Source organism: Rhinopithecus bieti, unplaced genomic scaffold (assembly GCF_001698545.2).
Source record: "Rhinopithecus bieti isolate Rb0 unplaced genomic scaffold, ASM169854v2 scaffold_1673, whole genome shotgun sequence".
NCBI classification, from domain to species: Eukaryota; Metazoa; Chordata; class Mammalia; order Primates; family Cercopithecidae; genus Rhinopithecus; species Rhinopithecus bieti.
The window spans coordinates 669,772-684,009 of NW_016804690.1; the positions used below are offsets into that span (position 1 = coordinate 669,772).

Sequence of the window (14,238 nt, forward strand, 5' to 3'; positions counted from 1 at the left end):
CCCGATTCTCGGTGGTGCCCCAGCCCGCGCGGAGGGCCCTGCGGACCCGCGCGCCGCCGCCGCCTCGCAACAGGTCCGGGCGGCCTCGCTCTCCGCTCCCCTCCCCCGCATCCGCGACCCCCGGGGCGCCTCAGCTCGGCCGGGGCCGCCGTCTGGCCACCCGCTTCCATGCGGTTCGGGTCCAAGATGATGCCGGTAAGGGGGCGAGCGGCCGGGGCGTCGGGCCCGGAAGTGTGCGGGGTCGCGTGCCGGGGGCTGGTCCGCGCCCTCGGGCGCGTCGGGGAAGGAGCCCGGGGCTCGCGCGGAGGGGCCGGGGCTTTCCGAGCTTCGAGCGGGTTTCTGGAGGGGGAGGCTCCATCCTCAGGGTTCTGCGTCCACAGCCGGCCTGGGGGCGCGGCGAGACCCTGACCGCGAGGCGGGTTCCCCCAGCTGCTTCCGAGTCAGGCGTGCCGCCCGCGAGCCCAGCAGCCACTCAAACTTTTCGTCTTTCACTGGGTCTTGACTTTTTTGCAGTTCTTGAAGGTCAAGAATACGGGAACTGGGGACCTTGTTCTTTGCTGGGTCTTTTTTTTTTCTTTTAACTTTTTACTGGAGTGAAACATACGTTACTGGAACGGGTACTTTGCTTTGTTTTTAATCGAATTTCGATCTTGATATCCGCAGTAGCAGCTAAGTCACCCTTACCTCTTTGTGGAAACTGGTTGTGGTAAATGACGTCTCGGAAGTTTTAGATTGCAGGAAAGCGTACGTGTCTGGCTCCCTTTATTTCCCACAGCTTGTTTAGGAAAACCTCCGGAGAGGATTAGTGTGTTCTTTAGGAGCTCTGCAGGCTTTTGACACGGCCACCAGGCCACAGGTGAACAGTACGTTTGAGACGTTTCTGAAATGTCTCTTGTCATTTAGCGATCGCGGAATGGAGGTTTGCGGTGGGTTGCGGTGGCTTCTGCAGACTTCAGTAGCGAGTTTCTTTGTGGAAGTTGTACTTGCACCTCTCCCACTGAAGTGGGGACTCCATTTGTTTAGACAAAGAAACAAAAAGCTTTTACTTTTATAAAGTCTGTGGAATGGAGTGATGACAAAGTTTGCAGTCACGCATACAGAGTATATAATATGCTGTCCCCTGGACCCCTACTTGTGTCATGGAGGGCGTCCTGAACTCTCATTGGGCCGACTTAACAATTTACTAGATTAGTAATTGGGTTTAGATGGTTTGGGATATTTTGTCCTGCCAGGATAAAAGGAATTTGAAAGTAGCATTATGCATCTTAGTTTAATGCCTGGTTATGAAGTCAGGTTTGTGATGTGAATACCCAATATTGAAATAATGGACCATAGATAAGGGTGATGGATTTTGCTGTTAAGATTTTTATTTCCTGGATTTACATCTCTTTGTGTTGAAATAACTTGTACGGATTGTCTGTGAATTTTTTCTAATAATAGGAGCAAGAGAAACACGTATCAGTTGTTGCTGTATGGTTTCTTCCTTGTTTTTTGTCAAGGTATCCTTTGGAGATACCCTACCAAGGTATCCGTTGTGTAGCCGAATTCATAAAACGTTATGTGGCTCTGGAGACTACGTTCAATTTAGCAATATGGTTCTTCTGATTGCCTTTCTGATGTCAGAATAGAATCCTAACACGGACTCAGTGTGGTGTGATGGCACGTACATCAGCTTTGAAGTCAGACTAACACTTCAGTATTGCTCAGCTACTACCTTTAGTGACTGTAGCCAGTTAAAAAAATTTTGTCCCTCAGTTTCATCATCTGTAAAATGGGGATAATAGTACTCAGCTCTTAGGGTGGTTTGAGGATCTAGCTTCCAATAGGTGGTAGATAAAAGCCTTTGAATTTCCAATGTTGGTTAAACTGGAGATTCTCAGATTTGTGATATATAAAATATGAAATAATTTTCATTTAGTAGACTCATGTTATATGTGTCTTTATACTGTAATATTTTGGATATTTGAAAATAAAACTTTTATTAAGTATATTTCTCATCTTTGGCTTTTAATATGCTTGGATTTTTATTCCAACATGAATGTAATTTTGTTACATTACTTTGAAAAATTCTAACCAACTTACCAGGAAAAGCACATTTAATGTAAAAAAATGGGTAGTCTCAGAATGTAGACAGTTGGCCTTGATGTACCTTTATTGTGGTAAAATATACATGAAATAAAATTTACCATTTTAACTATATTTAAATGTACAGTTCTGTGGCATTAGGTACATTCCTTGATTTGCTTTTAAAGGCATTCTGAAGATAATGGTTTACTATTTAGACTGCATTTATTAAAAATGTGCAAATAGGCCAGGTGCGGTGGTTCATGCCTGTAATCTCAGCACTTTGGGAGGCCGAGGCGGGCGGATCACGAGGTCAAGAGATTGAGATCCTCCTGGCCGGCATGGTGAAACCTCGTCTCTACTAAAAATACAAAAATTAGCTGGGCGTGGTGGCATGCGCCTGTAGCCCCAGCTACTGGAGAGGCTGAGGCAGGAGAATTGCTTGAACCCTGGAGGTGGGGTTGCAGTGAGCCGAGATGGTAACTAAGAGAGACTCCATCTCAAAAAAAAAAAAAGTACAAATAAATTGTGTTCATGTGTTTTTTCACCAAATGGTACAGGATCAAGTGGTTTTCTTTTATGTGGGACATGAAGCGATAATTGGATCCAAAACCAAAAGTGGAAGATGTATTTTAGAAGGCTAACTAAGAATAAATAGCAAGCTCTGCAAATCACCGTAGAGGTAATGATAGGGTACTGCAGAAATGGGAGTGATAATTACTCTCATTTTCAGATACCTGCCATTGTTGGTATCTCTAGTTCTGTGATATTTCCACAACTTGCTGAGGAGGAACTGGTTATACTTTCATACTTGACATCTTCTTTTTCCTGATGAAAGAAGAGATTATTTGCACTTTGAGAGTTTGGCTTTTTAGTGATCCATTCGTTGTACTTGATTATCAAATAAAGGGAGGCAGTTATCGCAAGCAAAAATTCTTAGTCATTTGAAAATTACATTAGATATCTTTTATTCATTACTTTGATTTCGTGAAGTGTTATGCTCAGAACAAAAATGTGTTCTTAAGAAAGAGTTTGGCTAACTCTAAAAGCTACTCTGCTCTTTTCAGCTAATAGTTTCATAAAAATTTTTGGTTGTACCTACTGTTGAAATGATAAATTAAAAAAAATTATTTACAAAACTACACAGTATTTGGTAGTGCCACCTGGAAAACCAGAAGGCTTGAATTTGCCTGTCACTTGGTAGTTGGAGATGCTGTATATTTGGCCTGAGTGTCCAGCTGTAATGGAAATGCTCTGTATCTGTGCTGTCCAGTATGGCAGTCACCAGCCACATGTGGCTACTGCACTTCAAATATGGCCAAGGGAACTGAAGAACTGAACTTGAGTTAATTTTAATTATATTTAAATAGCCACATGCCTGGTGGTTACTATATGACAATGCAGTCAAACCGACATCATCATATAGCCTTTATACAGATATTTTAAAGAAAATAACAGCTGGGCCAGGCGCGATGGCTACGCCTGTAATCCCAGAACTTTGGGAGGCTGAGGGGGTGGATCATGAGGTCAGGAGTTCGAGACCAGCCTCAACATAGTGAAACCCTGTCTCTACTAAAAATACAAAAATTAGTGGGTGTGGTAGCGTGCGCCTGTAATCCCAGCTACTCAGGAGGCTGAGGCAGGAAAATCGCTTGAACCCTTGAGGCAGAGGTTGTAGTGAGCTGAGATGGCACCATTACACTCCAGCCTGGGGGACAGAGCGAGACTGTCTCAGAAAAAAAAAAAAAGAAAGAAAATAATAGCTTATTTTAAAAAGCTCAGTTGAAGTGATCATAGTTTAATTTCTAAGTTTATGGCATTTTATCTTTCATTGCTGCATGGGCATAATTATTTCATGATGCTGCAAAATAAAATTTGAGCTTCTAATTTTGAGGGTCTAGGAAAAAAATGGGATGTTACAGTATCTCCTTTAGCAGTTTGACCAGCTGATCAGTAGAATTTGTATATTTCTGAGCATAACTGCAAAGTGTGCAGCTCCACAGACCAGTAGCTTAACTTTTGCTTAAATACTTGTATTATTATTTACAAAGGTCTGGTTTTATTTGCACAGATTTGCACAGAACAACTGAAATTGTGTTTTGAAACTGAAAATCTTTCAAGTTATGTATTTGGAACATTATATTTGTATGATTTCAAGTTATGTATTTAAAACATTTTATTTGTATGATTATATCATATTTTGAAAGAATTCTTTTTGCTTGAGTAATAGTGTAGAAAATTAGCTTAGATCAGGCTTTATTCCAGAATAAAGTTTAGATTAGGTCCCTAAAGAGAGGTTCCTATCTTTATAGAATTACAGTTACCAAAGGCTGTTAAACAAATAATCTATTTTTAGAAATGTGCAAAATATTTCACATTTCTTTTTTTTTTTTTTTTTTTTTTTTTGAGACAGAGTCTTACCACTCTGTAGCCCAGGCTGGAGTGCAGTAGCACGATCTCAGCTTACTGCAGCCTCCGCCTCCCAGGTTCAAGCAATTCTATGCCTCACCCTCCCAAGTAGCTGGCATTACAGGTTACGCTCAGCTAATTTTTGTATTTTTTAGTAGAGATGGGGTTTTACCATATTGTCCAGGCTGGTCTTGAACTCCTGACCCTGGTGATCCACTAGCCTCGGCCTCCCAAAGTGCTGGGATTACAGGCATGAGCCACCGCGCCCGGTAGTGTCTCACATTTCATGTGCATTAGTTTTGTTGCCTTGTGACTTCAGCTCTTAAAAGCTGAAAGATGTTTGAAAATTTCTGTATTTTTACCTGTTCCAGAGAAATCAGATTTAGACTTTTTTAAAGAAATTTACACAAGCATACACCTGCTTATATTTAACAATTAAGGAGAATGTATTTATCTGGAAGACACATGGAGGGTCATTTATTCACATACACTGCTTCTAGGAAGAACTGTGTTCCCTCTGTCTTTATCCCCACCGCCCCAGCAGACAAGAAAACAAAACTTTCTTTTCTGGAGCTTTTAAGAATACTGTAGACCTTTATCTCTTTTGGTGATCTTCCATAGTGTGTGGCACTCTTAAAAAGTCTTTCTAAAGCTAAGTTAACACTGATTATTCTTGAAGCTCGTGTTATCTAGCCTCTCCTTAGCTTAAATAGGATAACTGCATACCAGTATGTGCTCTCACCAGCATCTCCACAAGGATCTCACAGAATAAGAAGAATAGCAATTAAGAGTTTAGGAATCCAGAGTGTTCTTTTCAGCTCATGCCACTTAAGCCACACATTATTTAAATACTTGTTTTTTGATGGTGTGCTAGTTACTGAACAGAACATTCTCTTTAATCAGATGTAACTGAAAAAAGAAAACATAGATGATGTGACTATGTATGAAATGTATAGTTATATTGAAGTGGTAGGTGAGACATTAAAATTCTATGTCTTATTGGGTCATTCGGGGATCCTTTAGGAGCATTAAGTTTTAAGTAGTCAGTGATTTCTTAAAACACTTTGCATACCATCTTATCAAAATAAATGTCTTATCAAAGAAATGCAACTTTTAAACATTATTAGATAATAGGCAGGAAAAGTAGTTTTACAGATTTAGAAACTTTTTTCTACATAAAATATACTCAAAACCAAATTATTTGTTTGGATAATCGAACCAGATTTTTGATGAATATGTTCATTTGGCCAGTAAGTACTGAACTTTCACTTTTTTGTTTGTTTGTTTAGACAGAGTCTTGCTCTGTCACCCAGGCTGGAGTGCAGTGGCATGGCATCATCTCAGCGCACTGCAACCTCTGCCTCCTGGGCTCAAGTGATTCTCTAGCAGCAGCCTCCCGAGTAGCTGGGATTACAGGAGTGCACCACCACACCCAGCTACATTTTTTTTTCTATTTTTAGTAGAGACGAGGTTTCACCATGTTGGCCAGGCTGGTCTCGAACTCCTGACCTCAGGTCATCTGCCTCCCAAAGTGCTGGGATTATAGGCGTGAGCGACTGCACTTGGCCAAACTTTGACTTTTGAAGTGCATACTTCAGTTGTTTTTCTGGATACAGGTTTATAACTTAATACTACTTTATTTAAATTTCAAACATATCAACCCAAAATCCCTTAAGGCCCAAGCATAGAAAAGTAGTAGAAAACCACGATGAATAAACTATTATAGATTACCAGTAAACTACTTGTGGTAACAAAAAATGATTAAGGCAATTTACTGTTCTTCCACAGGGAGTGAACAATTTATATGTAAAAGCAAGGAGAGTGGAAGCTTCACTCTAACTTCTCTCCTGGAGATGAAGAGGAGCCCCCTTTCTATGCCTCACACTGTGCCTGGTGATTTAGGTTGGTCATCCTGTCTAATCCGCTTACTACACTCTGAAGTTGATCTTCCCACTCTCATTCAACAGATGAGGAATTTGAAGCTCAAAGGGTTTAAGTAATTTGTTTCTGGTCACTAGTAGAAATGAGATTTGAGCTGCCTGCCCGCAAACACGTGCTCTGTTCAAGATGGCAAATGCTTGGGTCAGAATATTTTTATATGTTTGACAGGACAAACAGTGGTAATGATGTTCTTTTGGCTAATTGTAACTTCAACAATTGCTTTTCAAAGCATAACCCTACTGTAGTTTTAAAGTAGAAAAGGAAAAATGGGAAAAAAAAGATGGAGACATCTTCCCTTACTTAAATCCATACTGGATGAGAAGATTGGTAAATAGTTCTCTTATGGACTTGTTAAATGATGTGGAGGTGCTTACCTCCCCTGGGCAAAGGAAACATCTCAATAGCTGTTTCTTCCCACCTCTATCTAATAATATTACCATAGAGATCTCAGATCTTCCACATCTGCAGGGAAAGAGAAGGGGTTTGGTAATTAGCTTTTGTATAAGGGGTGTTAAATAGTCTTTCTTGAGATGATATCTGTAAATGTGGTTTGAAGGTGATAATGTATTAGGTTGGTGCAAAAGTAATTTCGGTTCTTACCATTACCTTTAATGACAAAACCACAATTACTTTTGTACCATCCTAATAGGAAAGGAGCAGAGTAGGATAGGCATGTTGGGAGAAGTGGAGGACAGGGACACATACAATGTCTGCTGTGAGATGACCAGTGTCATTCAGACGTTTCCAGTTACTTGAATGGTGCAGCAATGACTTTGACGTGTCCAGATGGGAGTGGAGTGTCTCCACTTGCAGCTTCAGGACTGTCCATGTAGTAGGGAGCAGCAATTCAGTGTAGTCAGATACCTTTGTTGGAAATAGATTAGGAGCTGATTTTGAATGAAATCACATTAAATCTTTGCTTTTCATTCTCCCTCTTTAACCATTTGGTTGTTTTTGGATGGCCTTTTGGGGATAACATCTGCTCAAAAGATATTTAGTTACTATATTCTGTATTCCAGGCACTATTGTAAATGCTATGGAGACAGGAAAGGAAGTTTTCAGGGAGCTTTACCTTTCTTCCATAGTGCTTAATGGGGGATTTGGATGGGAGAGAGAGAAAATAAACAAAAAAGAAAAACATGAGAGTTAAATGGGATTTAAGAAAGGTAACGTGACTGCAATGGCTACTTTAGATTGGATGGTCAGGAAGTGACCTTTTAGCTGAGACCTGAATGACAAGAAGGAGCTGCTCCTGTGAAGATTTGCAGGTGAAGCATTTCAAGTGGGCATGATTCCCAGGCACTGGTGCAGAGGCCCCGAGGAAGCACTAGGGGCTGGGGCGAGGGACGGGGGAAGAGGGGGGTGGCAGGGGCAGGGCAGGTCTTCATGGGCAGAGGGCAGAGTGACTAGAGCTGAGGAAAAGACCTGTCAGCATATAGGTTTTTGTGGGCCAGAGGGAAGGGTGGAGGTGGCATGGGAAGGGACGTGGGAGCCACAGAAGAGGTTTAGTTAGCAAAAGCGACAACCTGATTGATTAGGAAAGCTCACTCTGTTGGTGTGTGGACAGTGGATCTTAGAGGTGCCAGAGTGTAAGACTTGGGCAAGGTGGGAAGAGTAGGAAAGTCTACAGAAAGCTGCCAAAAATAAATTAAAGGGTTTTAATTTTATTTATTTTTTATTTTTTACTACACCTAAGGCCCAGCTGACAGTAAGAATTGGTTGTGAAGGCACTCAAGAGTTTGTCACTTCCTCTGATAAATTGTTTTATTGACCCTCAGACGCCCCAGGGGTGAGAGGAGAAACTGTAGCACTTACCCAGGGTTGGAAGTAAGACAAGACAGGAATCGTGGAAGATCACTCCTGTATCCACAAGCTCCTTCCTGTGGGACTAAAGAGAAACCATACTTTTTATATTACCAGAGAGCTCTGGAGAGCTCTGACAGCTGCACAGAGCAGTTTAAATTTAGGCTTGAGAGAAAGCCTTCTGTCACCATGTTTCTTTAAAACTCAGTAGTGTGTATCAGGTTTCTCAAGGAAGCCATAGTCTGTCCTGAAATGCTTTAGGACAGCTTTACTTTTGATCACATGATCAGAGTGCACTGGAAGCTTCTGATGCTTCAACTTAAAAGTTCCTTGACTCCCCGCCTTTTTTTTTTTAATTTTAAAACAATAATATCTTCATTTTTCCGGCATAAAGTAGCGAGTGACCTAGGAAAATCAAGTCAGAGTTAACTTTAATTCTAGAAATGGTCTCTTCGTGCCAGTGTTTTCTGCATCACAACAAGATCTAGATAATAACTGCTTAGTTTGTGTTATGTAGGTAATTTTCAAAAATTTTGTTAATTTCCTGAAAAGGTTGGGGGGCATCTATTTTGGATAATGCTTTTATTTTAAAGGTTGATTGGATCTTTCTCTGGTAGGTTTTGCTTGTTGCTTTTAGTAGCCAGGGACCTGGACTTTCATTCTGCTTCTTTTCCTCTCTTCTGTTTTCTCCTGGAGCTGTTGAGTCACCAGGGCACACAGATCCCTGTTCTCCATTCCCTGGGGCGCCTGTTTGGCCTCACCCCTCTCCTACCTGTACTGTTGTAATGCTCTCCTTATCTATGTTCTTACCTTTTCTGTTCTCTGCCCCGTCAGGCCATTTAAGGCACTGCTTCCCTGGTGGTCTTTTAGAAACAGCAGCGTGTCTCTTCCCTCTCCAGAATTCTTCAAGTCTGACCTCTGTTCCTTACAGCATAAAATATATAAACTCTTCAGTGAGATAGAAAGTTTCTTTATTGTGTAGACCAGTGGATTTCAGCCTTTTTGTGTCATTGATACATTCCCATTTCAGAATTTTTAGCTGCGTAATGGAAATGATTGAAAAACTCAAAACATCAAGTCATTTATTAAAACACAGCACCAGCTGTGGCACAGTAGTGGGAATGCCTTGTGCTGTGCAGAAGAGCATCCGGTCACCTCGCAGTTCATTCGCCCTGCCTTTGGAATTGTGTTTTGTCTTGCTCACAGCAAGTTGTACTCTGTTGCATATTGCTCTCCACTCTTGCCTATTGCCCTCCATGACTTGCTCCACTCCATCGGACTTTGCCTTAACAGTGTGTGTATGAAACAAATTTTGTGCATTGAAAATTTTTGCAGCACATTCGTGGCTTGTGGGTTGAGAATTGACCCATCTCTTATTTGTCCTGCCTTGCCTCCCACCTCTGTGCTTCAACAGTTCCAGGACTATAGTTGTGAGGGCATGCCACAGTTTCCTGTGTCTTTATACACAATGTTTCTCTGCCTAGATGGTTCTCTTCCTGCTTGTGTTACTCACCCTACAGTTTCAGCTTAATAGTGCTTAATGTTAAGCCTTCTTCTACTGCTCGGAGGGGATTGTTTTTTTCTGTTCTCGCTGGACTTCAGATGCTTTAAATGTACTTCACCAGGAATTTCTCATTTCTCAACATTGCACCCTTTTCATTGTTTGCAGTGCTTCTTCGTTGTTCCATAAGCTCTAAGAGGATGTGGACCATGCCTTTTCATCTTTGTGTTTCTAGCACTTACACAGTGTTTGGCATACTGTAGGGATTTAATATTGTTTGAGTTAATGGATGAATGAATATTCTTATTTTGGATTTTCTTTGGTGAGTGTAGTTCTTGCCTCTACTTCTATAGCAAAGTGGGAGGTAGGAAGGAAATAACTAGAAGCAATGGATTGGTTGTAGTTCGATCATCATGGATAGATCTTAGAAAATGTAGTGTTTAGTGAGTAAAAATAAAAAATAGAATGAAATCTGTAACAGTACCTTTACGTAAAATAACACAAATGCCTGGCACACAACAAGGCTCAGTTTAGAAGGAAGCACACCAACACTAAACTTATCAATAGTTGGAGTCAAGGAGGAATTAACTAAATGTATTTGTTCTTTTGCTTTATACATCGATTGTTTATGACAGATATTGAAGCAGAGTAGCCTAAGATGAGTTGCTTTAGAGGATACGTTCAGAATTTGAAACCTATCTAAATTCAGCTTAGTTGAAAGAAGAGAAAAGATTTCTTAGTTTTACTTAAGCAGAATTCTTTGAGACATTGTCTGACTTTGAAAACGTTCACTGTGAAGTAATATCATTTATAGAGAAACATTTCTTGATGCTTCAGGATGTGAACATCCTCTTTGTCATGTTCTTGTCGCCTGTTAACTTTCTCCTCTTTGTGGAACTTTGATTCCCTGCGTCACAGTTTCAGTTCAGTCCAACAAACTTGTATTGCACATTTGCTTTGTGTGAGATCCGACAGAGTTTTTTGGGGAGTGAGGTATAATGTAGGAGGAGAAAAACCAGGGAAGAAGCATTGAAGAACCAAAACCTGTGTCCTAAAGAATGTATGGACCAGTAGGACAGATAAGACAGGGATACAAACAACTACAGTGTGAATGGTTGTCAGAGAAGCAAAGAGAATATTTACTTCTGGCTGGAGGTAGGTGTGTGGGTAGGGACGGATGGATTGGAGGAAGTTTTATGGTCTTTGAATTATTCTGGAAGGATGGGGATGACATTGACACTGCAGGACAGTGTAGGAATCAGGTGAGCTACTCTGGGGAGAGAAGTGAGGAAAAGTGTGGCTATGTTTAGATTTCTCATTTGGTGACTTGAGGCTATAACTGTGGAGTAGATAATTTAAAATACGTTTTAGGTCTTAATATTTCTTATAATTGAAATGGAATTCCTTGAAATTCAAAGTATGCAAATATAAATACCCGTGTATATGATCATAATGTATTGGTATTGTTGTTGGGTTAACTACTGGTATTGTAATTAATATATACGTAGATTAATATACACTTCTGTTATTTGCTAGCGAAACTAATACTCTATATTATTTACAGCAAATTACTCAGAAACCTAGCTTCATGTTACTTCCCTGCTCAAAACCCTCTAATGCAGTGGTTCTTAAACTTAAGTGTGAGTACTGGGCCTCACCTCTGGGGTTTCTGAATCAGGAGGTGTGGAGCAGGGCCTGGGACTTCATATTTGACAAGTTGCCAGGTGATGCTGGTGCTGTTTGAGAATTGCACGTTGCAAATCACTACTCTAGTGACTTTTCCCTTGCAATAAAGTCCACACTCCTTATTCTTGACCTACAAGGCCCTGCTCGAGCTAGCCCCTGTTCTACCTCTGCCCTCATTGGCACAAGTCTGTATTCCTGATGTGGCGTTTTTTCTGGTCGTGGAATTACCACTTCCGGGCCTTTGATGAAATGTCTTCCTTCAGATGTTTCAAGTGACTCTGGCTTCTTCAATCTCAGCTCCAAAGTCCCCTGCACCCTGAGGTGTCTTTCCTAATCACGATCAGCCATCCTCTCCTCATCACTTCCATAATTCTTTATCATATCACTTTATATACTATGCTCATTTGTGTACTACCAGCCTCTCTTCTCTGCCCTAAGGAAGGCAAGCTTTTTCATCACTGTGTTCCTTTTGCTTTAACTGTGCTTCCTTAGTAGGTGTTTAGTAAGTACTAATGGGTGAATGAATGAAACTTCTTATTGAAGTCAGCAAGAAGTTAGGATTGAGGGGAAGTCATAGAACCAGGAGCTTCTTTGGCATGGCTGGCTTTGATAGGATATGACTCCTATAAGTTTCTATGTAGAGGTCCCTGTTACCTGTTTATGTATATGAAGTGGTTCTCTTACCAGACATCTGTGACCAGCAGGGCTACTTTATGAATTTTTCCTTAATTAAAGTAACTACTTCATATTTGCTCTATCATTTTCTTCCAGAATGTTGATTATTTCAGAATATGATTGTGTGCTCCAGATGGTATTGAATGGATGGTCAGGATAGTCCATGCATGATTAACGTTTTAACAGAATATTGTTCAAATTGATATTGAGACTTCACATGTTATTGATTTCTGAATTCTATTAACTTGCTGTAAGTGAGCAAAGAAATAGTTTATGATGTAAAAAAATCCTTTGAATATGATTTTATGATTTTGCTTTAAATAAACTCAGATGTAACTGATAGGAACTGATGGGTTGATGTTAAAAATATGCCATCATAAAAAGTGGTACACTTAGTGTAGAAGTAGGTTTAATATCATTGAGCCTTAATAGAACATTGGTATACATAACTCATGGTAATTGATGAGGATTTTTAAAAGCAGTTTAATGGCTCCAGGAGTGAACTGTAGAGAAACAGCTAAGAAATCATGATAGGCCTTTGTAAACAGTGATTCTCTGATAACTTTAATAAGGTTGGGACCCATTGTCAGGGAGGTAGAGAGTGTCTCTTTGAGGGAAAGGACTCAAATATGTAGTGTCCCTGTGACTCCCGAGGAAGGTTCCAGAGACCCCTGTGGGTTGCCTACACAGATATTGGAGAGACGAGGACGGACAGCCCAGGCTGGGGTAGTTGAGCAGCACACTTCTTGCAGAATGCTGGCAGCCTAGCCCACAGCTAGGGTGCAGCATGTCTGAATTAGGGAGCCAAGCTCACCAGTGCCCTTGGTGTGCAGTCCCAGCTGGCAGAGTGAGCACTGGAGCAGAGTTCTAGGTCTGTGCAGAGACAGGCAGAGTATCCTCGAGGACTGGAATGGTCTGCATCTCCTTCCTAAACCCCGCCCAGTGTTAGAAGCCATGGTTGGGCTAAATGGCTGTGTATGAGTTTGAAAGAAACTTTGGTTATATCTTAATTTAATCCCTGCTCTGTATCGCAGTGTTGGGAGAGGTGTTTTTGCTTGACTGGGTTATAGGAAGCCTAGTGGCATCCTCCTCTTACAAAAAATATTTTCAGGCCATCCTTTGTAAGAGGTACAACAAAATACAGAAACTGAAGTATAGTTTTACATTTATCTTCCTGCAGAGGAATTGTGAAACACAGAAACCATTAGGATTTTCCCCTAATCTCTCTACAAACGTAATTGCCTGGCTGTTCCTGTGGTATTTCCTGTGGGTTGCAAAATTTGGGGAGGATTTGTGTCACTCTTTTTACAGATTGTTCATTTCATAATTTTCTCTTTTTTCCTCTTAGGTAAACTTGAAGGATTTGAGTTTTTATAAATGAAAACTCTGACGGTGCTGTTGTAGAGCTTAATTTCCCTTTGGTGACAGGGAACATCTTATACTCTTGATTCCTTTCTTCTTTCTGTAGAACTAACTTCACATGATTTTCTTAATCAAATGAATAAACGTTAGCCTTTGACTCATCTTGTAAATGCCCTAATCATTTATTTTTGTATTTCCTCTTAGAAAAGTCTTTCAGATTTTAAACTGAAGTAATTCCTCTTTAAAACGAGTTATTCTTGTGTTGATAGCATAACATCATAGTTACAGTACATACATGCTCTGTAAACACAGAACTCTTAAATCTGTGACCCATTGTTTTTAAATGAAAATTATCTGTGACTTTGAATTTTTGGAAGGGCAAATCTTCATTTGGATATGACTGATATGAATTACTGTGCAGCGAGTCTGTAGGTGGCCTGGCACAACTTAACACAGTGTTTTTTTTTTTACCTTTCCCTGAACTTTCCTTCTCTCGAGATAGATGACTATAGGAGGTAGAAACAAATTGTAATCACATTTACCATTTTTGATGAAATATTTTCATGTTCTTTTATCCCAGTTTGTATTAAGTATACTTTTAAATTGTAAATTATTATAAAACTATTTTACTGTTGAGATTTTAAAAATTTAAAAGTGATGTCTATACTTGTCCCTGGTGTCGCTGATTTTCTGTGTGTTTCATACAGGTCAGTATATATATATATTTTAGATGGTAGATATGTGTGTGTGCACGTACCCACATACATATTTCTACTTTTTTTTTTTTTTTTTTTTTT

General features: G+C 40.3%; 1 protein-coding gene across 3 annotated transcripts in view; it reads left to right on the forward strand.

Annotated features, from left to right (window-relative positions):
- The first annotated feature begins 6 nt into the window (after positions 1 to 6).
- The window catches only part of TP53BP2 (tumor protein p53 binding protein 2), a 66,360-nt gene continuing 52,128 nt past the window's right edge, over positions 7 to 14,238 (forward strand). For 2 of the 3 annotated variants that reach the window (XM_017869949.1, XM_017869951.1), the window contains exon 1: positions 7 to 195. In XM_017869949.1, the coding sequence (XP_017725438.1) occupies positions 169 to 195 (27 nt within the window). In that variant the 5' untranslated portion in view covers positions 7 to 168. Of the gene's footprint in view, positions 196 to 6,261; positions 6,376 to 14,238 lie in introns of all 3 variants that reach the window. The other variant, XM_017869950.1, reaches the window with a different exon arrangement.